The sequence below is a fragment of the Cavia porcellus genome, unplaced genomic scaffold (genome assembly GCF_034190915.1).
Source record: "Cavia porcellus strain 051 isolate PalLab524CR breed Dunkin Hartley unplaced genomic scaffold, mCavPor4.1 scaffold_8, whole genome shotgun sequence".
In the NCBI taxonomy this organism is placed as follows: domain Eukaryota; kingdom Metazoa; phylum Chordata; class Mammalia; order Rodentia; family Caviidae; genus Cavia; species Cavia porcellus.
In genome coordinates, this window is record NW_026947491.1 from 12208661 (window position 1) to 12234847 (window position 26187).

The 26187-nt window shown below is 50.0% G+C and overlaps 1 protein-coding gene across 2 annotated transcripts in view; it reads right to left on the reverse strand.

Annotated features, from left to right (window-relative positions):
- Pxdn (peroxidasin) overlaps positions 1-26187 on the reverse strand; it is a 68365-nt gene that overhangs the window by 33441 nt on the left and 8737 nt on the right. Inside the window, exons 2-6 of one of the 2 annotated variants that reach the window (XM_003464952.5) lie at positions 9236-9307; positions 8218-8289; positions 4370-4441; positions 1269-1340; positions 753-824 (exon numbers count right to left, since the gene is read on the reverse strand). In XM_003464952.5, coding sequence (XP_003465000.2) covers positions 753-824; positions 1269-1340; positions 4370-4441; positions 8218-8289; positions 9236-9307 — 360 coding nt within the window. The remainder of the gene's footprint in view (positions 1-752; positions 825-1268; positions 1341-4369; positions 4442-8217; positions 8290-9235; positions 9308-26187) is intronic. The other variant, XM_013147249.3, reaches the window with a different exon arrangement.

Below are 26187 nucleotides of genomic sequence, written 5' to 3' on the forward strand. Positions count from 1 at the left end.
GAAATTTCTTTCTCCCTTCTTATCTGTCCAACATAGAAGTGTTTGTCCTATCTTCTACTTAGAATGCAGATCTTAGTTTGGCTGGCGATTTTATCTTTATAAATTTTAAAGAAGAAAACTACACCAAGGTCTATGCTTTATTCCACTTTGTCTCACTGAAGAGAGAAGAAAACACACAGAAGTCGCTTGGGGAGGACAGCGGCTTCTCTGGGTTTTGTGTCTGGGTCTAGCGGTCACTGCTGATGCTGGACTGTGCTATGTCTGAGAACTGTGCCTTCAAGACCTTAGGGAGGACACAGTGTCCAGTGACTTCTCCATCAGCACCCAAATGCTGGACTCTATTAAAGAAAGTCTCAGCATAAAAAGCATGATCTGGGGGTCCCTGAAAACAAGACAGCAGGCTTTAGCTGCAGCAGAATGAGTCAAGCCTGTGATGAGGGAAAGGAACAGAAGAAAGACGTGGAGACAAGAGGCAGGGCCCGACCACCTGTGAAATACGCGCTGTGGAATTAGAAGCTCATGGAGGAGCTGAAAGGTGGCTCTGAAGTGTCTGAGCTACCTACAAAAGGCTTATTTTCATATTCTCTGTCACCCACTCGCCTTCTTGCACGAGAACACATTTAAGTTGTGCTTGGCCTCTTTCCTGGAATTTTCCTGACCCTAGAAACACTTCCCAGTGCCTGGCAGAGAGACCCCAGCGGGTGTGTGACAGATTCCCAGCAAAGCCACGCAGCAGGGCTCACTATACTCACAGTCTCTTCATAGATTCCAAGTGATTAAATGTTCCCGGGACTAAATGTGTAATCCGGTTGTTATGTAAAAATCTGTCGGAAGAGATAACACAAACCAATTTCTAAAAAATACTTCTTAGATAAACCAGGGTGCGAGCTGTCAAATGACATCAGCCTTTTTAAAAATACTTTGCTGGTTACGCTGATGGCAAGTGCGTGAATGTGGAAACTGGACTCTTCTAGGCCAGTAAAATGGTTCGGGTACTGGGATTGAACCCAAGGTCTCATGCGTGTAAGGCAAGAACTATACCGCTGAGCCCCAGCCCCAGCTTCTAGCTTATGTTTGATTTTATCACTGTGTCTACAGAAAGAGAAAATCGCAAATCTGCCTTCTGTCTTGCTAAGCCAGGAAGGCAGGTTTTTACCCCCAAATTCCCAAAGGGCCTCTGGCTTCTGTTATCCTGACTCTATCAAAGTCACAAGTGGATGGGGCCCAGGCCCGAAAAACACAAAACTCAGGAACACAACACAACTCACAGTCTTTCGAGCTTCGGTAAGTGCTGAAATGAATCTGGGTCCAGAGTTTCTATCTGATTAAAGTGCAGATACCTAGAGGAGTTTTAAAAAACAGAGAGAAAAAGAAAAAGAAATGCAACTTAAACAATTTAGTGACTTTTTGGGACCCAGATTTTCTGCTTATCCAATTCCTTCCAGGCCACTCACTCATACTCATATGCCAGGACGTAACCGTACACATCCGACACCATGGAGATCGACACAGGAGACCAAAACCACTAGAAACCAGGCACAGACAGATCACCATACGCTGTGACACGTGGCAAACATGAGTGTGGGCATGGGCCGATCTGGTTCCACGACACCCAGCGGGAGCGATGGTGGCCCAGTCCTGACACACTCACTACAAAGCACGGGGAAACCGAACAAGAACAAAGCGGAAGACACAACCTCGGAGGCCGCTCACGACGCTGGATCTGAATCCCTGTGCGCGCATCTTCCAGTGGCCGTGTGGACCTGGATTACACGCTGCACACACGCCAGCCACGCGGACAGCACAGGGGCCTTGTAAGAAACACCACTGGGAGACCACAGGATGGCGTCCCCTGGGACGTCCTCTGTCATATAGAATAGAACCGAGGGTCTGTGTGGCTTTCTCTGACGTTGCCTTACTTCCTGTGGCTCAGGGATTCTGGGGAGAGCTTGTCTCTTTCAGTTTCCCTGAATACTAACAGACCCACTGTAAAAACAGAGGGAGTCACACACTGCGCCCCCTTTCTCTCTGGGAGTCACAGTAGAACCAGCGTGTGCAGTCAGGGCCTCCACACAGTGCTGCTCCCCAAGTTCTCATGAACACAGGCATTGCAGTATGTTACTTCAGTGTCCCCAAACTTTCACTCCATCCCCTGGTATAAAACCAGCTCTGAGACCTTCCCTTGGAAGGACGGGGGCTCTCTGGTCCCATGACAGACGGGAGGGCTTGATGATGGCCCAGTGGCTGCCCTCAGGGACACAAGGCTCCTTGAGGAACAGGCTGTCCCCACGTCACACGAACAGCACAAGAGCCTTGGAGCCCTGTCCATGTTGGGAGCAGGGGTGCAGGACCAGAAGGAGTGGAGCAGGGAGAGCACAGGCTGTGTATGACCTACAGATCCTGGAGAGATGACCAGAGTCCTTAGTCCACATCGTGGGGCCTGTCTGTGCCGGGAGTGACAGAGGAAGGAAAAGGTAGACATGCAAGCCCCAGGGTGAGTGGCTTGACCTGAGAGCCTTTCCGCCTGGCCAGGAAGGCAGCCAATGGATTGAGATCGGAAGCACTAGGGTGGCCTGGAGTCAGGGTCACAGGACTCCGGACAAGCTGGGCTATGGCCTGGCCACCACCACAGCACCATGGGCAGCTGGGGGCACTGAGCATAGGACGACATTCCCCAGGGTCACTGCTGAATTCAGTCCTGAGAGCTGAATTTAGTCTATCAAGTTCCCCCTCTCTGCTTGAGGATTGAATCCAAGGCCTTTATATACTCAGCTATATTCCAGCCCTTTTTATGGTTTGAGACAGTGTCTCACTCAGCTGTCCCAAGTGGTGACCCTCCTGCCTCAGTCTCTCAGAGTGGCAGGATTCCAGGGACCACACCTAGCCAGCTCTAGGGCCTCACGCTTCTGAGCCTCCCTGGTAGGACCCGAGTTTTCTCACATGGCTGGAGAGGGGCTCTAAGTTCCTCCAAACCAGGTTTGTGGCCCCTGGCCACAAACAGAGCCCGAGGCCTCTGTAGGGCTTATCTCCCCCCAACAGTGTCAGTTGAGGCTCTGCTACTTTTACCTGGACACCCACACCCCACAGTGGGGACCCCACAGCCCTGCACCAGCTCACCAAGCATCTGGGCTGAGCCCACCGTGTCCCCTGGAAATGTCTGTTCTCTCGTACTGTGCCCCAAAAAGCCCAAGGGTACGGGGACCCTGGACTGCACAGGGTCACAGGACTGCAATCCATGTCCTGCCCCGTGAGCAACACCTGCAGCTAGGGCATAGCTCAGGAACAGAGTGCTTGTCTAGCATGCACAAGGCCTGGATTCGAGTCCCAGAACCACTGTGGAAGCTCTTCCTGCTGCTCTAGGTTGCCTGTGACCTGGGTTCACTCTGCTGCTCGGCGCTCTCTGGACACAGAGGACCCAGCATCTTTCTGACTATCACAGGACAGTCCAACATGTGCAGAGGGAGTGGGTGGCAGGGGTTGGCACTGGATCCAGCAAGTGACCCTTCCCCATGCATAAATAAAACCATGGAGATCCGAAGATGCTCAGGATGGGCCTGGCAAACGAGCCAGAAAAACTCATTTCACCAGAACTTTCTACTGCAGAATGCACACTCAGGCTTCACAGCAAAGCACATCTTTGGGCATAGCAGAGGAGCAGGATGCTCTGGGTTTCGGTTACAGCAACACCACTGGCCTGGGGTGCACAGCAGGGCAGCGCTGACCTCTCCCTAAAGAATAACACTACCACAGAAAACATCGAACCTCACACACGAGATCACTGAGGGAACATAGTGAGTGAGGGACACAGCTTCCAACTGCACCACTGCCACTGGAGGCTTCACTCGGCTCCCAGCGTGCGGGTCCACTCTGTGCAAATGTGAGCCCCATAGGTTTCCGGGCTCGTGCTTGCTTGTCTGTTCACTGCAGTACTGGGATTGAACTCAGGGTCTGCACCAAGCTCCTGCTCCAGCCCTTTTCTATTTTGAGACAGGGTCTCACTAAAGTTAGTAAGTTGCCCAGGCTGTGCTGGAACTGGGGATCCTCCTGCCTCGGCTTCCCAGAGGGTGGGGATTGTGGGCGTGTGCCATCATGTCTGCCAGCATGAGACAGGGAACCTAACAATCACTGTTCTTGGAATGGTGACTGCATGGCCCAGGGCCCGGGGTATGGAAAACACCCAGTCCATGCTGTGGTGGGGACACGGGATGGGCCCATGGGAGGGGCACGAGTGACCGACCCGGGGTGCCTTCCGCATCCATGCACAGCATCCCTGCCCCCGGTCGCTACGGACATGCATCATGCAGCAGCACACTGCGTCCATCTGTGCTACAGGAGGGCGAAGCGGGCATAGGGGGCGAGCGACACTTACAGTTGCTCTAGAGAGGCAAGTCCCTTAAACGCTTGCCTGTCAATTGACTGGATCTCATTCTTGTACAAATAGCTGAAACAAGAAACACGGGAGAGGGTTAGCACACACACTTGAGGCTGCATTGCCCCTGGACAGGAAGGACTGCGTGGACGCTGGGGATGGTGTTTGATTCACAGCTGCATTGCAGCAGGCCAAAGTTGATGCAGAGCCCCGGTGGCTCTGCTGGCCCTGCCCTGCCTTCCCCAGCAGGGCCGATGTGAGGTGGCCAGCGTGGGGCTGAGGGGTCAGCTGTTGATAGCTTGTCACATACATATTGGGGCCAGGAGAACAAAGCCACTCCCCACATGCATGCACGAGGCACTGATTATAAGATTTCACTGGCACAATTCTAAATGATGAGGCAGAAACAGTGGGGACCCTGGGGGAGCCTTCCAGAACCCCACTCATAAAATGTGACGCTCAGAAGAGTCATAGGACTGGCCCGTGACCTGTGTGTGCACAGCCCACGAAGTGAAAACTGGACTGTATAGTTTTAATCAATATATGTCCATTGAAAGATGGATAAAGAATGTGGTATTTACACAGGATGGAGCACTACTCTGCCATAAAGAAGGGTAAACGTGAGCCCTCTGTAGAAAACGGATGCACCTTAAGACTGTAACTTTAAGTGGAATAAATCAGACCCATAAGTACAAATATCATATGGTTTCACTTATGAGAAACTCAGAGTATATGAGGTTTCTATTTTGGAGTCTGTAACATTTTTGATGAAACATGCTGTGTCTGGCTAGGCCTGAGCCTTGGGGACAGTGGCATGGCCATGGCATACAGAGCCTCACACGTGTCCCACCCGGTCCTTTCTGGAGAAAGCCTAACTGTGGAGGGCACAGACATGCAGCCTCTGCAGGACTCCGGGACACACCAGTGGGCGGGGCACAGCTGTCTCCTGACACTTCCCTAGTTGCAAAGTTTGTAGGAAGGCCAAGTGTTTGACTCCACTGTTGTTAAAACCTGGTGTAGCACTTGGCTTAGTGGGACCTGCTCTGCCCTCCGTAGGTGCTGCAGTCATCTAAGTGGATTTCTCTGCACTCACTGAGGCGGCCTCAGAGACCTGTAGGCCGCAATGCATGCTGGCCAGGATGTCGTGTGGTCCGCAGCGTGGCACCCACCACACAGCCCGGCGTTGTCAGCTCTCCAGGTTGCTAAAGTCCCCCTTGCTGCCTGTGTAAGAGAGGCTAGAGGTCAACCTTCTTGGTCCTCAGTCTTCTCTTCTGAAAAATGGGATCTCATGCCTCATACGAAGCTCCTGGAATGTAACGTGGGCCACGGCGACTATGGTTTAGTGATTACTGCTGTTTCCTCTGCGGAAGGTTCAGTCTGGAGGAAGAGGGCTCTGTGCCTAATTCTTCTTCTTTTTTTTTTTTTTGGTACTAGGACTTGAACTCATGACCTCATCTTGCCAGGCAGGCACTGTGCTGCTGAGCTGTATCCCTGGTCCCAAGTGCCTACTTCTTAAAATGTCAACAAGAACGTCGCTTTGCATGAGCTTTTACCAGTGAGAGCCCTGCTGAGGAATACGTGAGATGAAAGATTCCGGCAGGTGCACACATGTATCTTTAGAGACTTTATGGCAAGGTTGGTTTTCACATCAGTTCTAAGAAGGTTTCTAACAATAAGCTGTAGTTTTCCACTTAGTCACAGAGTTGACCCTTTGACGGCTGCCTCTTGAGAATCAATGTCGTCATCAGGAAACCTGAATCAAGGGAAAGGCTCCTTCCTGCCCTGTTGGAAGGAAGTGGTGTCCCACGGAATGAGAACTCCCCAACTTCTAAGCGTAAACTTCAGCCCTGACCACATAGACAGGGCTGAGATAACAGGAGGTGTGTGTGTGGTGCTGGGGACTGAACACAGGGCCTTGAACACGCTGGGCAAATGCTCCACCATTCGGCCTGGAGGAGTTCTTACCACTGAAAACTCTTGTCATGCTTTTCACCCAAATGTGCTCTACCGGTGGGACCGGAAGTCTAGACCTGCATGTCACTTGGGGGTGGAGTGGGTACCTGGCTGCCACCTGCTTCCCGGGATGACCCTTGTCCCAGTGATCTGTGTCATCTACTCCCTGAGGGAAGGAGGGGAGGGCTCAGAGCAGGGATGGTCAGAGAGCCAGTGGTCAACAGTGGGGTTGGCAGATATTATTTAGCTGGGTGTGGTGGCACATGCCTGTGATCTCAGGAGGCTCAGGCAGCAAGATCACTGGGATTTCTAGGCTAGTCTGTGCTACACAGTGAGTCCAGGACCAGCCCGAACTATGTAACAAAATCCTGTTCTCAAAAAACAAAACCAAACAAAGCAAAACAAAACAAAACAGAAAAAAATGATGTCCCAAACTGCCTAATATGAATGCAGTTACAGAGTGCACAAGTTGCTCTTAGTTGATTTAAAACCAAGAGCAACAAATAAAAATGGACACACACACACACACACACACACACACACACACACATGCCCTGAATGCTGGCTATCATCTAACTGCATCTACTATCCAGGAAACCAATGCTTCCTTCTGGAATTTACACAGCACTTAAAATAACAACCACAAAGAGAGATAAATGCACGAACATAAACGCAGGATAAACAAAGTTAGCCTTATATTTTAAACATCAGTAACAAGGCTTAGCAACATTCATACACTAAAGATTAGCATTCTATGCCAAAAGATAACAGACAAATACACACGACAATTTTCACAGAGTAAAAGTAAAGTCCTGTAACTAGGAATCACTGAAACATTCAAAATGGACTTTAAGTGGCGTGTGCCTGTAATCCCAGCACTTGGGAGCCTGAGGCAGGAGGACTGTTTTGAGCTTGAGACCACTCTGGGCTACAAAGGCCAGCTGAACTGCACAGTGAGATCCTGTCTCAAAAAGGCAAAAAAAAGGAGTTTAAGATCTACATCTCCACTAACAAATAGCTCTGTTTTAAAAATGACTTTAAAGATATTTAGGTTGTTATAATAAATTTACATCATTAGAAACGGCTCTCTTTAGAAAGTTATCCATGACCTAAAAAGAATAGCAATTTGCTAAATCCAAGGGACACATACCTCTAGCTTGTGTAGACCCAATGTTCCCCCAAATCTTTCCCAGTTTAAAATAAATGCATGAGAAAGGTACTACACCAGTACTTTTGAAGGGTGGTTCTTTTCTTCTTTGCAACAAGGTCTCACTATGTCTTTCAGTTGGCCTTGAACTCTCAGGGATCTTCCTGCCTCAGCCTCCTGAGTGCCGGTATTACAGATGCACCCCACACTCAGCAGGAAGTCCTTGGCTAAACTACAAACCCAACCTCCAACAAGTAGATGATCTGGATGCTAAAAAGTTAATTAAAACTGACTTTTTAAAAAAATGGAGTTTAACTAGATAAGAAGAGATAAAATCGGGGAAGACAAAGTAGTGGAAAGTGATGACATTACAGGGAAATGAAGAGTTCACACTCTGCCCTCTCCTACAGCTGGAAGAAACTCAAGGCTTATGCTCTGCAGCGTGCAGACTGGCCGTGTGTTACTGATACACTGTCTTCTCCTGTCCCCAAAAGCGTCACCATATTGGGTCACCGAGCATGGTAACTGTACCTAGCGCATCTTGTTACCAAGGCTTGGTGACCTGGTACAGTCACAGAACATGGCACTGTACCCTGATGACAGTGCCCTTAACACTCCCAGCACAATTCCACTCACCTTCTGAAAATAAAGATTTTAGGGTGCAGCCTGTACAGAAAGCCACACACAGCACACCTGGCGTGGCCACACTCACACACTACGCACACAGAGAGAATGATGGCCCACTTACAGATATTTCAAATTCTCCAAGTCCTCGAATGCACCGCTGGGTATCCTCTTGATCTGATTGTTGTTGAGAAGCCTAAGAAAGGAAGGATAAAGGACTTCAAAACAGAACACTTCTCAATGGGGCTAAGGACAAGCATTCCTGCAACCATGGAGACCAGAAGAACCGAGCCACCAAGCCTGGGCCAACATTGATAAGTACCAAAATGATCCAAGAAACCTCAGCGTGTAACTCTAGGGATCCGTAGTTTGCTCCAGGAAGCTTTCCACCTACCCTACATTTTCCACCTTCTTATACACTGGAAAAACAATCTTCTGTCCTGTACAAAAGAGTGCATGTCTTTGCCCTGAGTTCTGGTTTGCTGATTCTTTAGCTAGGACTGGGCCACTTGGCTGCAAACCTGGAAGCCACACTGAAGCTGTCATTCAAAGCCCACGTCATTGGTTCCTGTGGATATGGAGCCAGTGTCTGCAGCCACCACTTCCCTTGCCCCCCACAGGTCTGGTTGGTTGGTTTCCACTTCCACCTTCCTGCACGCAGGCCAAGTTTTAAGTCCTGGTGCTGAGAGAAAATCTGCTTCTCATGGTGCTCAGTGTGGTCAGGGAGGTGCAGGTCCAGCCTGCACTGGAACTGGGTGGGGTGAAGACCTGCTGCATCCACACCGAGCACAGCAGAATCCCTACCCTGCTCCCCCTTGCAGTGGAAGGAGAGTGACCCTGGCCCAGGAAGCAAATGAGGGACTCAGGAGCCATGACCAGCCTGGGCCAAGGTGTGAACTGTCGTGTTACTGGACCTCACTGCTTATGAGGATGGGCACATGGAGGGCACATAGGATGGGTGGACATATGGTCCTGGCACTTGGTGTGCACATGGTCACTCTCACCCAGATCCATGTCCCCCAGCCACACCTGCTGGCCGGGGGCTCTGGTGTGACCACAGCTATCTGCTGTTTGCAGGGAAATGGCTCGATGACTTCCACTGATCTCCTCCCTATGCATTTCCATCCAAAATTTCAACTTACAGTGTGTTCAAGTTTCTCAGTCGCCTGAACGCCCCGGGCTGGATCTCTCTAATTCTGTTAAAGCGAAGGTCCCTGCAAAGAAACAAGAAATGTGTTCTATGAGAGAAAGGCATTTTCAAAATGAAATGTTTTATTGGAATCCCAAATATTGAGTTCAGTCACCCAAGTATTGTAATCATCTTTCTAGTATTCCTCACAATCCAAACAGTTATATTTGTAATCCTATTGAGACGTTATTGGAATACCAGCCAGTCAATTCCAGTCTACCACCACCAATGCAACCCAATGCATCACCAATGCACCAATGCGAGAGTGAGTAAAGACACTAAGACATATTCTAAGTTAAGGGCAGCCAAGGGGACCCAAGTCCATTTCCCATGAGGACATGTGGACAAAGGCCTCCATCCTAGTCTCCCAGCATTTATTGTCTTGCGAAGAAAAGGAGAGGTTGCTCAGGGATGAGTGACAGTCAGGATGTTGGGATTACTGAGTAACTTGAGCTGGCTGGCCAGGTGCAAGTAAGGCATCTCTGTAATTTGCAGAGATAAAGACATGCACAAGGATCAATTTACATAACCTGATTAAGGTAGCAGTAGAATTGTTTTGGTGGGCTACTGCTTAGGTTTTGGATATGCAAACTCTTGTGCCCTGGAGAGTCACAGCCTCTTATCTTGAGGCTCCTACCCAGTTGACATTACCCAAGCAAATTCCCCCAGCTCAATCCTGTACAGTGGAGAGCACCATGCGGAAGAAACAGGATGGTCTGTTGGCTAAACTTTGCACACTAACACCTCAGCTAGCCTTATTTGCAATGCTTAGAGCCAACTGGAGAGAGAGGGAAATATCCTAGCCAGCCTTTCACATATCAATATAAGGAAATGAGTCCCCAAGTAATCAAAGTCACAGCAATTGTTCTAGATCCAAAGGGAGTCACTGGAGTAGTCTCTCACATCTGTGATGCTACACATTAGCACCTGGGCTAGCCTTGTTTGCCATGCTCAGAGTTAATTGAAGAGAAGGAAATGCCCTAGCCACCTTTTTACATATCAGTATAAGGAAATAAGTCTCCAAGTACTCAAAGTCACAGTAATTGTTTTGGATTCAAAGGGAGACATTGGAGTTGTATCCCACAGCATTTAAAAATGAAAGTGTTTTTAAAAAATTAAATCGCTCAGGGCATGCCCTAAATGATCCCTTCCCCCTGTGTGAATATTCATCTCAATGACAGAAAACTGAAGAAACCTGTTTGAACAGTTAAGGGTGACATGATAAAATTACACATTTCTCCCCAGGCCAATGCAGCAGAAACACTGTCAGGAAATCTCAGGACAATGCATGTAAGTAAAAGGTCTCAGATGGTCAAGAAGGATGACATGCTTGCTCTGAAATGTGCTGACACTTGGTGAACACAGTGACGGTTTTATGAGCTGGAATTGGGCTACCTTCTGCAGTGCCATCTCTGTGAAGCTTAGACAGGAAGTTCATAACCACAGATGGATAGACGGGATTTCTCATATTCACAAATGAAAGAGTAGAATGTCCTCATAACCACAGATGGGTAGACCAGATGTCCATAACTACATACAGGCACATAAGATACCCTCTAACCACACATTAGCAGACTTGATGTCCCATAACCACAGATGGACAGACTGGATGTACATTACCACAGATGGATGGACCGGATGTCCTCAAATACAGGTGGGCAGACCAGATGCTCCCATAACTACATTAGCAGACTTGATGTCCCATAGTCACAAATAAAGAGACCAGAATGTCCCCATTACCACGGATGGGTAGACCAGATGCCCCAAACCAAAGATGGACAAACCAGATGTCTAGCACCACAGACTGGATGTCCTGTAACAATGAGCCAGTTTAGTGCACCAATTGGGGAATGAAGCTAATTCTTGGGTTTTGACTCCATGTTTCCAAACAGGCATTTTTAGGGATGGGAGTTGAGAGACCGAGAGATGGGGTAGTAGGGGATTTGGCGGGGGGATGTGACAGAATCATCTCAAGCTGGCCCCACAGGGAAAAGACTTTGAGTTCAGGGGAGCTGGGCTCAGTAGAATAGACATGGGGACAAGTCCAGGCAGAGGACACGGCCAACGTCAAAGTCCTAAAGGGAATCCTGGAGAGAAGACATCAGGCTGTCTCCAGTTTGAGTGAAATACTAAATTTAATGTGTGAAGGTCACTGGGAAAATAAACAGAAGCCTTTGTCTTTATGGAACTTAGAAAAATCTAAGTTCCTTACTCAGAGAGCAACAGGAATGGTAAGGGGTTGCTGTCTTCTTTAAACTCATATCCTCGGGCTGGAGATTTAGCTCAGTGACATAAGCACCTGCCTTGCAAGCAGGCGGTCGCGAGTTCGATCCCTGGTACCGATAAAAATGAAAAAGACAAAAAAACAAAACAAAAAAAAAAAAACCTCATATCCTGAAACCCTCCTCGCTGTGCCTCAGGCTTCAGCCTGCAACAGACCAGGGCGCTGTAGTGAAGCCCAGGAAGCCTGGCCCAGAACTCTGGTTCTTAGGGCATCTGGCCCACACCCTGGGAAGATGCAGGATTTCTTGTGCTTTGTGCTGCGCCCTGGGAAAGTGACTCTGGATCCTGAGGCAACATGTGGTAGAAATCAGGAATGGCTTGTTTCTCATAGGACATTTACCGAGCTCTGGAAACGCTCACGGTCTTTTCAGGAACCTGATTCTTTTCAGCCACTGTAATAACTGGCAGTGATTTACATAATTGGTTCTACTTATGGTTCATAGGACACTCTCAGAAGGTACTGGTTTGAACCACTAAAATGAACTGTTTAGCTGATGGAGGGCATAAAGGAAAAGGAGTCCTCAGTTCTGCTGCCTCACTGGGGCAAGGTCTCCCAATGGGGAGGGGCAGTGGAGATCCTTCCCTTCCTGAGCCCTGGCACCCCCAGCCTCCTCCTGCTGCACACCCTGCATTTTCTTCTTTGCTGGTTCCCACTGTCTGTTGAGATTTGGTCCCCAGCATCGCCCACCCACTGCTTAGGCTGGACTGCTCTGACTAGATGGAGTTTTAAGTCACAGTCCCCTTCTGTTATGGATTGAAAACTGGGTTATCTTAATGCCAGCGGAATTAAATCAGCATGGTGCTGAGTTTAGATGCTCCACCTGAGGAAAGTTGCCAGCATAAATAGAGATGTGTAGAGGGAGAAGCTGTTGCATTGAGGCATTATGGGTTCTCCTACAAGTTACTGTTTGAGCCATTGGTTCTCCTGGAGAAACTCTGGTCCTCACATCAAGCATTGCTTCCTGGCTCTGGAGGGGAAGACGTGTTCCACATGGTCGCCAGGATGAACTCGTCATGATGGCTTCCTGGCATGTACTCGATTGTGCTTATCGTCGGAGGAGCTCGGGCCTCCGTGTCGCTGAGGATGGCTGTGGTGCTTGTCAAGACAGCCCTGGTCTTTGTTGTTAGTGTGACTTCTTGGCTCGAGCGTAGAACCTAGAACCCTCATCCCATCAGCACAGCTCCTTCACCCCGCTGGCATGGACTTTCTGGCTTCCACTGCTGACCTCTGGGCACTCCCAGCATGGATCCGTATAGGAGTTCTTGTGGGCTCTGGACCTCCAGTTGGACTGTTGGGAGGCATTGTCATGAGCTCTGGATTTTCATCTGGACTCATGTGGGACATTGCTATGGGATTTAGGCCCTTGACTAAATATTCTATGTCTTTGGTGTTGTGGATAGATTTTCTGCAGTTTCTTGTGTTAACTCTGGGTGACCACTCCATGTCCTGATTTTAATTGTTCTCTGCACAACCCCTGACTACAACACCTTCAGAGTCGCAGTGGGTCCATCTGGGGCTGTGCTGAAAGTCAGAAGCACTGAAAGAAGAAAGGAGTGGAGGAAAAGACACGGGGTTCCTATTATGTTGGGGCAGATGATAGGAGGCCTGCAGGAGATCTAGGCCGGAACAAATTACTTGGAAACCAGAGTTCAGAAGATAAGCTGGGTGATTCTCTTCCCATAGCTTGTAGGTGGCAGAATTAGAAAGGCTGTTGGTGTCTGCTCAGCTGTAGGTGCCCCCCTGCTCCCAGCGGAAGTTCAGGAGGCTTTGGACCCCACAGGCACCAACACTTGGGGTCCCCCAAGAGAGGTGTCTGGAATAACCAGGGAAGATGCACTGTGAGTTTTCCAAATCTGGGTCTCAGCAGCACAGCTCAGGTCAATTTATAGCGCATCCTTAAAAAGCTGGTGAGAAGTTTTAGATGGCTTGCTCTGTTGTGTTTTTAATATTTCTATTACTCTAAAATCCCGATGGAGCCAAGGGTGGTGGTGCATGCCTGTGATCCCAGCACTGCCTAGATCTAAGATGAAAAATGTAGAGCTGGTCCAGATGCACTGGCCATGCAACGACATTTGGTCATGGAAGGGTTTCCTACAGAGAAAAACATCATGATTAAAGACTTCACTATAAAGATCATTTTACTATCATCTTTAATCTTTAATGATGCTAATTTCAGGGCCAGGATTTAGCCCAGCAGAACAAGCACCTGCCTGGCAGGTTGGAGGTCATAAATTCAATCCCTGGTGTCCCCCTCCCATGCTGATTTCTCAAATGAGATGACTTCTGATTTTCCCACATTTACAAAAGTGATTTTTTTTGGTGCCGGGGATCGAACTCATGACCTCACCCTTGCCAGGCAGGTGCTGAAGCCACTGAGCTAAATCCCCAACCCTTTGTTTTTCTTTTTAAGATAGGGTCTAGGGGGCTGGAGGTTTAGCTCAGTGGCATAAGCGTCTGCCTTGCAAGCAGGTAGTCATGAGTTCGATCCCCGGTACTGATAAAAAGGAAAAAGACAAAAAAAGAAAAAAAAAGATAGGGTCTCACTTTGTAGTGAGGCCAGCTTTGAACTCACCTTGCAGCCTAGGCTGGCCTCAACTCACAGTGATTCTCCTACCTTGGCCTCCCAAGTGCTAGGATTATAGGTGTGTGCCACCACACCTGGCCAAAGGGATGTTTTAATTTACTTTTAAATTTAAAAAATGTTTTGCATCAAGTCTAGCATCTCAAGTCCATGCTGTTTGCTTGAAAACTACGTGTGTTTTGATTGTAGACTGAAAACAATCACACAGAAAAGTACTTGAACTTGGTGCTTTCCTGGGAGTCTCCTCGCTTGTTTTTTATGTTTTTCTGGTACTTAGGGACCTATTTCTCATTAAGGAGACAGAGGGCCACTTGCAGATTTCCCTCTGCAAACAAGACATTCTACAGGCGAACTTCCTTCTCCATGTCTTTTGATCACTATTTTCTTTCAATAATCTGGACTTTAAAAAAAAAAAAAGTATTCTGGGCACCACGGTGCATTATGTAAGATTTCTTTTTGTGTTTGGATCCCACTAGTGAAAATTCTTTAGAGACTGATGGCAGAATCACCCACATTTTTACCCTTCTCATTAGCACAGGGAATTTCTGCCTGGCTGCTCAAGGCAGAGGCCAAGTGACAGCATTGGCCACTGTTCTAATGAGCATGTAGTCCAGCAGGTGGGCACCCATGGGATGCCCTGAAGGTCTCAGCCTCTGCTCCACTCCAAGGAGAAATCAGCCTTAAAAATACATGCACTTATTTATTTATTAATTTCTTTGTCTTACTAGGATTGAACTCAGAGCCTTCCCACTGAGCTATTTTCCTTGCCCCCTGCCCTTTTTTAAAATTTTATTTTGAATCAGTGTCTACTAAGTTACCCAGGCTGGGCTAGACCTTGTGATTCTCTTGTCTCAGCCTCCCAGGGTATTGAGATGACGGGTGTGTACTACCACATCTCACTTAAAATCACTGAGAGCCAGGCGCGGTGATGCTTGCCTGTCATCTCAGCACTCAGGGGCTGAGGCAGGAGGACTGCAGGGAGTTTGAGGCCTGGGTTACACAGCCTGAACTGCATAAAGAAACCCTGGCTCAAAAACATAAATGAATCATCAGCTGTAAAAATCAGAACTGTGGACTGGAGATTTAGCTCAGCAGCACAAGCACCTGCCTGGCAAGTACAAGGTCATGAGTTCGACCCCCAGTACCAAAAAAAAGTACAAAAACTAGAACTAGCATGTGCAGCTTTGTGGCATTCTTGCTGTGTGGGGTATGCAGGTGATGGCACGGATTTAATGTCTCTCAAGCTGTCTCTGGATCAGTCTCTCGAGACACACTTAGCTCTGATAGGATCAGGGCTTGGTAATGGGGGTCATTAGAACGGTGCACACCCAGGGAGCAGTGTTTGTGAGTGGGTCACTGTGCACTAGAGCAGCCACTGGAGAAGTCCCAGGTCTGGGAGAGGAGGATGCCTGTGGGAAGTGGGTGGCGGGCCCCACATTGATCTCAAGAGACTCCAGTGAGGCTGCCCAGTCAACACAGCAGGTTTGGAGCCCAGAGGACAGGGGGACAGGTAAGCCACAGGCAGGTCTGGAAAGAGGCTTACAGAAGAACCGCTGGAGAGGGGCTGAAGGAAATCAACATGTCAAGTGGGGTGAACAGGGCATCCCAGGTCATGGCCCCTCACCTGAAGATGGTGTTGCCAGGATCCACTTGCTGTGCTCCCAAGAGGGCCATTTGATGGGATCTTGGAATAAACCCGATGAACCCCCACTGAGACTGAACCCCAAATGCTAAAGAGGCTTGCAGGTTTGAACCCAGAACTCAAGAGCCTCTCCGGGAGAGGTGGGAAATCTTTTTCACCAAGATTACTCCTTTCCAGTGCCTGCTTTAGGAAAAAGTAACCTCAGCTGCTCCACAGAGCAGAAAATCTACAGAATGAGAGCAGGGCTTTTCATGTTGGGAGATTTCTTGGAGCAAACGCTGGACAATAAAATCGCCCAACTGTGTAACGAGAACATCTTAATTGGAATGCTGATTTTCTTTTTCTTTTTGCTGTTCTGGGGATTAAGCCCAAGGCCTCGGCATGGAACTATGTCCCTCAACCCTTTTTAAATTTTTATTTTGAGACAAAGTTTCCCTACGCTCAAAATAGGCTGAGCTCAAACCTGTGATTCTTCTGCCTCAGCCTCCCACAATGTTTGGGACTATGGTGTGTGCCACCATGTCCACCTGGAATGCTGAAGTTCAAAAATTTAAATAGAATTTTGTGCATGGGTGGGGTAAGAGTAAAACATCCTGCTGAGCCTCAGAATAATACTGTATACCAACGTGTAAAATTTCAATGCAGGAAACAGGTCACCTAGGCATGGCATTGCTGCTGCTCTGATGATAAGGGCCATTGATCTGCCTGGGGACTAGCAGGGGCATGCAAGAGTCCAGCTAGGGATGTGGCTACACCACCCAGTGCCACCACACTCTCCAATGCTTCCTCCCTCAGATGCCCAGGGCAGGGAGGGCTGGACGGGCGTCCCAACTGGCAACACCGCTACCAAGCTGTCCTCAGCCACCACAGCCAGCTGCTTTCTTTACAGCCCAGCATTTTACCTTAAAACCTCTTCACATATGCACCCCACATTCTGTTCCTTATTAGTGGTAAACATGTTTTAGCATGAAGTGGTGGTACATGCCTGCCATTCTAGCACTAGTGAGGCTGAAGCAGGAGGATCACTGCAAGTTCAAGGACAATCTAGGCTACATGGTAAGACACTGTCAAAACAAAACAACAACAAAAACCAAACCTATAAGCTCTGAGCTGAGCACATCTGAATACTGGGCACCCTAGCTCCCTGTGCAGTTTACTGACTGTCACCCCAAACACCACGCTGAAATCTCATCCCCACTGTGATGGACTCAGGAGGCCTTTGAGAAGTGGGACAGTGAGCATGCCTTCCTCCCAAGGGACTAGCACCCTCCTCCAGGGGCCCGGAGTCACTTCCTCCCCACCACTCAGACCCAGTAAGCAATGGTGACATGTCACTGGAAAGCACCCCCTACCAGCCTCCATCTGTCAGCGCCTTGGCCTAGGACTGAGGCCTCGAGGACCGTAGGGAATGTGTTTCCATTCTCTGTGGATCCCGTGCAAGCAGTGGAATCGACAAGTCCCCAGTGGCTTGGCTAGTGTGGCCATCAAATCTGCTGGGGCAGGTCTGATGTCAGCCAGGTATCTGGCCTGGCCTGTTAGGTGCTGGTAGGGTTCACTCACAGGGGGATCTGGAGACGAGGATACATGTGGAGCAGCACAAAAGCCGAGTCTGCCTCAGAGAGGTTACACATTCCCGTGCTGGGCTCCACCTCTCCTGATGGACACCCCGTTTCCCTCCCTGCAGATGCCCCTCTCCTGCAGCCAGGCTTGTGGAACAGTCTCAGGGCTGGAGTGGGGATGGGGTCCAAAGGCAAGGGGAGAGGCGGGCCAACACTGCCATGGGTCCCAGCCCCACTGCGTGCTGCTTCCGGAAACCAACAGTCACATCACAGAAAGTGGACAATGCACTGCTCTCTAAGTATTCAGAGAATTTACTGGGATCTTGAACACACTTCGGGGAAAAGCAGCTGCAGTGACACAGCTGGAGGCCGGGATTCAGGGCCCACGCCAGGACTGTGCCACAGCCACTCCTGCTGGACAGCACTAGGTCCCCCCACTCACTCCGAGGTCGCTGTGATGCAGGGTGCAGGTGCAGCTCCCCGAGACTCTGCCCACAGTTTCTATTCACATCTCTCACTGCGGGGCTAGCCCTGGAGACACCTCTTTCCCTGCTCAGGCTCTTTGGGGTCCCCGGCCAGAGCAAGCCAGAGCTGTGTCTTCTCACTGTTGTCTCCAAAGAGCTCTGAGAGTGAGTGAGTGAGATCCCTACAACCCAGACTGCCCTATGGAACCGAGAGTCCATGTGGCCCCTCTGTGGCCCCTCAGGCACCCCCAGGTCTCTGCCACCTTTTATGCCCCACTGAAAAGACAAAAGGACAATTTAGATTCCATGACACATTTGTAATCAACATCAGATGCCTTCTCAGAGCCTTTGAAAAACTAAATTCTCAAATGTGGGTAATCAGAAAGCAGTAGTACTTTCATTACATCCATTTGACTTTTGTTTAGCCCTAAAGAACAAGCCCACACAATCTAATTCTCTTCTAATCTTTTCACCAAAATGTGGGACCCCAGGTTACTGAAAGTTTCTAAAATGGAACACAGAATCCTGCAGAAGGTCCGTCCCTCTTCAGCCTAGCAGTGACAAGGAAGTGTCAAAAGACCTGTCCAAAGGGAACCCAAAAGGTGCTGGCTTATGGTCAGAACTAGCAGAAGAACTATGCCCTGGTGCCCAAAGCAGTCGACCATTTCCAGAGATTATTCCCAAGATTCCTCCCCAGGAAAGTCCCTTGATGAAGTAACCAGAAGCCCCACTTTGATGACTAACCAGCATCCTGCCCGCCTGCAAGACAGAATGGAAACAAACCCCAGGGATCTTAAACAGAGCTGGAACAATGAGCTTTGTCCCCAGTGAGGAGGACCGCCCAGCCCTGGCAGCCAGGAGGCATAGTTGAACAGGGTGTCTCTAGTTATCTTCCCTTCTCCACAGGCGTTGAGTAAATCCAGGAGCTAGTATTTGTTTTGGAAGGGCTAGTGTCCTGCTTAGGACTCTCCTGGCTGAGCTGTGTGGCGGCACATGGGTCCTTGGCTGAGTGCCAGCCCGAGCTCCAGAGCTGTGTCTCCCCACTGTCCTCCAGAATTCAGTGGGAAGATGCTTCCACCCACTGAAATGGGATTGAGGCACTCAGGTCACCCGTGGGATCCTACAGTGATCATCAGCTCAGCTTTGCTGGGGCACCAGGGTTTGAATTTCTAACCCAGAAAGGGCATGAAACTGTTGCTCACTCAGCCCCAGGCCCTGTGCAGAGGTCAAGAAGGCTCTAGGACTCCCTAAAAGATACCAGTCTCCAACAGGCAGGTGGCTTTCATCTGCAGTTGACAAATCTGTTTGGCCACCTCTCTTCCTGTTTGAGACACATGTCACTGTGAGCTCGCCAAGTCTGCTGTCTGGCTGGATTTGAGATAGGAGAGGAAAAATAAAGACTGGTAGAAAGGAGTCAAAGAAACCCCAAAACTCTGGGTCAGCTCTGCACGCAACAGGCTAATCTCTTAGGAGGTTTCGCCAGCCAGAAGTTTACCTCAGCTATCTCAGTCCCCTTTAAACCCAAGGCCACCAGCGTACGGGTGACTAATGTTCAGGACTCGCAAGGACACCCAGCTGCCAACTTTTACGACATCCTCTTCCAGATCTCCCTGGAGCGATGCCTAGAAACCTCCAGCTGTTGTCCTAAACTACAATTACCCCAGGTTCTAGGAAAATCAGAGCTTGGCACCAGAGCCCCCCATGGTAAGATCATCTTCCCCTAGAGGGCCAATGACCACACTGAGCTCCAGCGAGAACTTGATCTCAAGGGATGAAGCCATACAACTCTCGAGGCTACTGAACCAGAATCGAAGCCATGATCACAGTGGCGGTAAGAGGCCTGCCCCCCTTCAGTGAATCCACAAAGGCTGGTCTTGTGAGGGTCCCTGCCTGAACCCTGTGTCAGAGGGAACCCCCAGACGCTCAAGCTGGTGTCCTTCCTTATTTCCCCTACTTCTTAATTCTGCTTGAGTAAACTGCACTTATGCCTCTCGCTGACACCAACAGGTCCTGGCCAGGGTCAAGGACCTAGAGGGCAGGTGGTATGCAGGTCCCCATCTCCTCTTGCAAGGACCTCCTTGGACCTCGGGCAGGCACAGCCGCACTCAGACCCTGGGTTTCATTTCACCTAGGTCAGCAAACCGGTAATTTCTGAGGTAAAAGATTAGTCCCACATTGCCACTCTTGATTCACAGGCACAGTAGCCACGGCCAGGACTGGGATGGTACTCTAAGAACACTCTCGCTCACTCTCGCTCACTGTCACCGCTCCCTGTGGCTCTGGTTCCTGTCTCTGTCCTTGGCTCAGATCTGCCCTTTGCAGCTGCCCTGCTCACACCTGCATGGGATAGCGTGGCCACAGGAGACCTGTGGCCAGGCAGATTAGGGCTGGGGCAAAGCAGAGAACCAGCTGGGCAGAAGGTGTCAAAAGTCATAGAAACCCAAGACCAATGACAGGTTGATTGAAGAAGAGGTGTGCGTGGGATAAGGGGCTCAAAGTGACTCCACAGCGCCTGAGCACCAGACAGGGAATCCGTCAGAAGGCATTTTCAGGACTTCATTTGAATCTGACCATTGGAAGGACCAATTAGAAGATGCTATTCCTGATCCTTCATTTACATCTGCATGAAGCCTGGTGAGTTTTGCCCTGTGTCCCAGTGAGAGGAAGCCAATCAGGAAATTCTGGGTGGAAAAGGCCCCTTTCCCTTACCCTTGGAGCCACTTTACACTGTCTCACTCTTTTCTACCTTCAACAGATGGGCACACTCCCTGCCTTTTCTGTGTTTGTCCCACTCTACCAAGGACCTGGAAAGAAGCCCCCGCTTCCGGATAGTGCTATAGTGAGACAGGCCCTCCAGCAGGCTGGCTAAACGACAGGAAAGGGACATGTCCGTTATGGCTGGGGAGGCTGTGTCCATATCCCCCGCACAGAGGTGTGCCAAGGGGACCCAGGTCTGGGTCTAGCGGGGGACACTGGACAAGGCCCAGAGGTGCAGGGAAAGCCCGTGGAGAAGCCATACACCCCTCCCTCCCACAGCCACAGCCTGGGAGGCAGCGTTACCCACACACCACTTCAAGGGCACAGATGGCTCCCAAGTGAGACTTGGCCCAGACAGTGTGCCAGGCTCCTCCCTCCTGCCTCCTCTGCAGCTGGTTGTCTCTTTGGGGAAATATAAACAAGTCTTTGGGTGTCTCCTGCTCCCGCCTTAATCTGCCTTTTGTAGGTAGCAGTCCAGTCCTGGTTTCCCACTGCAGCCGGGCCACGGCGTTACGTCCCTGTCCACACTGCGCATGCGGGCGCACAGGTCCAGCACCCAGCACGATGGGGTTAGCAGGCAAGGTTTTGGGATGCTTTGCTGGGGATGCTTTGATGGGATCAGAGTACTTCAGAGTGGCCAAGACAATGGGATGAGTGTGTTCAAAGCAAGCGAGAGAGGGTTCTGAAGGGGATTCATGGCAACATATCTTTTATTCTAATAAAATGTTAACGTAAGCATTCGTGGAAGTTTTCTATTCAACTTGCACTGCACATGTGCAGGTGTTTCTCCAGATAGAGGTGCAGCCCCTTTTCACCTGCCACTTTTCTGACCAGTGGTGGGCAGGTGGGGGGCTGGCTGCCCAGCGTATATAATAAGCTTGGGTCTGGTTCCCACATCTGCCATACCATAGTAGGAACGTGGACCAGTGTCTTGACTTCATGGAGTCTCAGTCAGCCTGTGAGTAAACCCAGGTGACATCATCATCCTGAGGACAGGATGCCGTGAAGACTGAAGGATGAGATTTACCAATTTCAAAGTGCAGGAACATGGGGCCAGGGATTTAGCTCAGTGGCATGGTGTAAGTGCAAGGTCCTGAGTTTGATTCCCAGTTCCCCCTCCCTACCAAAACAGAAAAGAAAAAAAAAAATGCATGAACAGGAGGGCTAAGAACCAGGGACAGGTGGGTGTTAAAAACAGGCTAGCACTGGGTGCCACATTCCTGTCCTCTCTGGAAGACACTCATGGGACAGAAGCTATCGAAGTCTCACTCCTTCCACTAGTGGATGGGTCCACAGAACTTTGAGCCATCTGCTGAAATCATGGAGCCCAACTAGGACAGAACCAGGAAGGAACTCTCAGTTTCATCCCCAGCCACCCTAAGACCTTTCACCTCTTCTGGCAGCTTCTCAGCCAAATGTGACCTATGGATCCCCAGCATGAGCTTGGCTAAGATGCAGGTATTGTCTCTGAGGAAAGATGCACTTGGATAGCAAAGACACTAACATGCCCTAAGCATTAACACCTAGATTGCATGGCAAGTCGTCTCTCCCACAACCATGCCACATGGCAGGTGCGGCTCCCCTGGGACATCAGTCCGAGTGACTGTGAAGGATGGGTAGTTGTGTGCATCTCCCTCCCCTGACAACTGCTGACACCGAGACAGCACAGCGGATTCCACAGATGCTTGGTGCTGTCCGGCCTGTTATTCCTGTCTGTCCGTCTGTGATTTGCTTCCTGCTCAGCCTGGGGCGCCTGATTTCACTGCAGTTTCAGCAGCTCTGCCCGACTGTCACATAAGCAGGGGACGCACAGAACTCCACATACCTAAGAGGAGACTCCTGCCAGCTCCAGCCTCTGCAAATCACTCCTGGGCCACACACTGTCCAGGGGGCTCACCTTACAAGCAGTTAAGGATCTTTCACCATTGTGATAAGGAGGGGGTCTGGTTTGTGGGGCACCTTGCGGGGGGTTGGGTGAGCGGATGTGGACACACAGGTGGATTTTACCTGCCAATCTATTCTACTAGTCCACTGCACTGCACCCTGCTACCCTCACTAACCTGCTATTGTAACCTACCTACAGCAGAAAGTACTAACTCACTCCTCTAACCACTACGATAATAAACTACTCACCTACAGCACTAGTCTTCCACACAGACCTGTGGTGGATCCATGTAGTAACCTGTTCTATTGACCTGCCTCGTTAACACACTCTACTAATATACATCAACCGTCATGTGGCCAACTATGACCCCCCCCATTCTCCCTTCAAGGATTCTGCCTCCTCCCTGGCAGTCACTCCTGTGAGCCATGGTGGTCCTAGGTGCTGGACCAGGCAGTACATCAGACAAGGGGGCACGGGACACAGCTGCCCATATTGGAACATAGGTGGAGGAGGGCAGAAGAAGTCCAAACCAGAACCTCGATGTTCCTACCTGCAGTCCCCACCTGCGCTGGCCACTTCCTTCACTAGCTAGCATCACCTGGAACCTACGAGAAGCACTAGAGAAACAGGTGTAGCTGCACACACCTGTGAGCCCAGCACGTTGAGACCTGAGGCAGAAGAATCACAAAAGCTCAGCCCATGCAACTTGGCAAGATCCAGATCCAGAAAAAAAAGGGACCTGCCCTGCTGCCCACCCATTCAGGCTCAGCCCCACCATGAGCAACTGGGCACAACTGCCCCAGCCAGCTGTGATCAGGGTGACCAGGTCATGTGCAAGCCACACATGCTGCCAGTCGAAGGTCTTTCACTCCAGGCAGAGAGCAATGGTGAGCCGGCTCTGCACTTGGCGGTCTCTGCTAGCTGCTCCAGGTCTTAAGGGCCCACAGCCCTTGGCCCTGGTGTAACAGCTCAGGCCTCCTGCCTTGTTGCCCTCGACCTTTGGTACTACAGCTCGGGGCTCTGGGCACTGCCAACCTTTGGCCCCTGCCTTACAGCTCTGGTTGTCCCACAGCTCTCATCCCTTCATGTGACAGCTCCAGGCCCAAAGCCACCCATCAGCGGCTCAGCAGCATACGCCACACCTTGGTAGCCATTCGGAGCTCTTGCTGGCTGCTTCCGGGGTCCCTGTGGAGCCCCACGTATCTCCTGCAGCCACTACCGTTGTGTTTGTTAGTCACTGCTGTCGGAAGTCACTGTTGGCTGGTCTTCACCACTTAAGAGCCAATTCCCAGGACAACCAGAATAAGACCAGCGCATTAGAGTAGAATTCTCAGAGCTCCAATAGACCTACAGACCTTTGAAACCAGGTCTGCTGCTTATAACTGAGAAGCAGCATGCCTGTGATTGGTCCAAATTTAAGACTGATGATTGGTCCTTATTTGAGCTTGCTGATTGGTTCATATTTGAACCTGCTGATTGGTCTACATTGTTCCCATTCCAAACTTTCTGGGGCCAAAGCTGGTACTGTGCCTTCCCAGACTTGAAGTCTGCAGATTTAAACATTAACCTCATCCTCGAATGCCTGCCCCAAAGCACCTACAGCGATGCCTGAGTGCATTTCCAGGGCCATCGCCTGACACAAAATTCACCTCATGGAAAGGTAGGCAGAAGGGCTGAAGACGGGTACTGTAGCCCACTGCTTAAGACCAACAGCACCATTTAAACAACTGAGGTTAACTGAGGTTCTGCAGAAGCCTGGCGAGTTCAGCCAAATAAATGTCATCCACCGGGCCTCAACCGCTGCGAGCCAATTGGGCAGAGGGAGACCAGCTCCTTATGACCACGCCCCAGGAAGCCACCACCTCCCCTAAATGCTCTGACTACTGCCTGTTTTTCTAAAAGCTTCCAAGCTGGCTCTGTTTTCCTTACCCCCCCCCCCCCACGGAGGAAATGGGTCATGAAGCGGATAACGAGGAGGCTCTCGCTTCTAACTACTGCAGTTTCTGCCCACACGGGAAGAACAGGAGCATTTGGGAAGGGAGGAGCAGCTCAAGCCAGGGGCAGGGAGAGGGTGCTGTGTAAAGTATGAAAGCAGGGGCTCCCTGGAGGAGGAAATACCAGGAGGAGAGATGGCGTAGACACACCCAGGGGCCAGCGGAGGACATCGGAAGACACCGGTGGGAAGGTCCTAACAGTGCTCTGCCAAACGACCTCAGAAAGGGCTCAGAACTGTCTTAGCCAAGGAGGTACCTCTGAAAGTAATTTTTCTGGCAGGACGGGGTTGAATCTTAAACCCAGGGCTTTAGGCAAGCTGTTAGGCACGTTCTTCAACACCGAGCTGTGTCCCTCAGTCCTTTATTTTATTTTACTATTGAATCAACGTCTTGCTAAGTTACCCAAGTTGGAGATGAAGCAATCCTCCTGCTTCAGCCTCCTGAGTAGGTGTGCACTGCCACACTGAGGGCCTCTGAAAGTCTCAAAGTCCCTGCCTCCTTTTCCCTCAGTTTACTCCATGGTGCCAGTCTAACTGCCTAACCCCCTGCCCCCTCAGCTATAGTACGGCAAGGTCTGCCCTCTGCGCCCTGAGGCTCTGGTAAGTGCACAGTCTACCCTACTGCATAGGTATGAAGCCCAGTGCAGCAAAGAGGGTAAAGGGCTGGTCTGCCCACTGCCCAGATACTGGCCAGGTGTGATGGTGAAAATCACTTCCTGCGGAGTCTCATTTTCCCAGGAACCTGTTCCAAGGCCTGTTTGGACACAGAACTCTGGAAAGTTCACAGCAAAAATGGCCTCTATTTTTTTTTTTTCCTTTTTTTTATCGGTACCAGGAATCAAACTCACGACTACCTGCTTGCAAGGCAGGCGCTTAAGCCGCTGAGCTAAATCCCCAGCCCTAAAAAAAAAAAAAATGGCCTCTTTAAGACTAGAAAAAACATCAAAGTTGGATGTTCAAACTCATGCCGTTTGAGCTTGCAAGAGGAGAGGCCTGGGGTTCCTCTTGCAGCTCCTTCCTTCACTATAACCGTCTCTCCAGGCACCAACCCTATTCTTAAACATAAGCAGAGTAGAACGGGGCATAGTACTACAACGGCACATCCAACACTGCTGGGTGGGCTTCACAGCCTGACCTTCCCTGTACAGTGAGCACCCATTGCAGGATGGGTTGCATGTCGGCATCTGACACTTAACAAAGACTCCAACATCCAGGGATGGATGGGTGGGCAGGTGGGCGGGTAGATCAATGGTGGGTACATGGATAGATGTATGTGTGGATGATGGGTGAGTGGGTGGGTAGATGAATGGACAGATGGACAGATAGATGTGTGGATGGTTGGATAGATGAATGGATCGATGGATGACTGGGGATGGACAGATGGATAGAGAGATGAGTGGACGGATGAGAGGTGGGTGTGTGGAAAGATGTATCCATGGGTGAATGGATGAGTGGGCAGATGGATGGAGGGACAAATGGCACTGATTTCAGAAAATCACATGATAACACACAAAAGACCAAATGTTCAAGGTTAATGCTTCCCTGTTGCCATGCCAATATAAACATCCGACATCTGAAAAAGCAATATGGTGACTAACTATAACTGCTTTTATTGCTATTTTAAAAGTTAAGAGTGGTACTCTACTAGTTTTGGGCTTTTAGAAATATTTGCTTCAGCCCAGGAAGCAACAGCTTAATCTTACTTCCTATGGGACTGCTGGCTGCAGCTGGGCTACGACA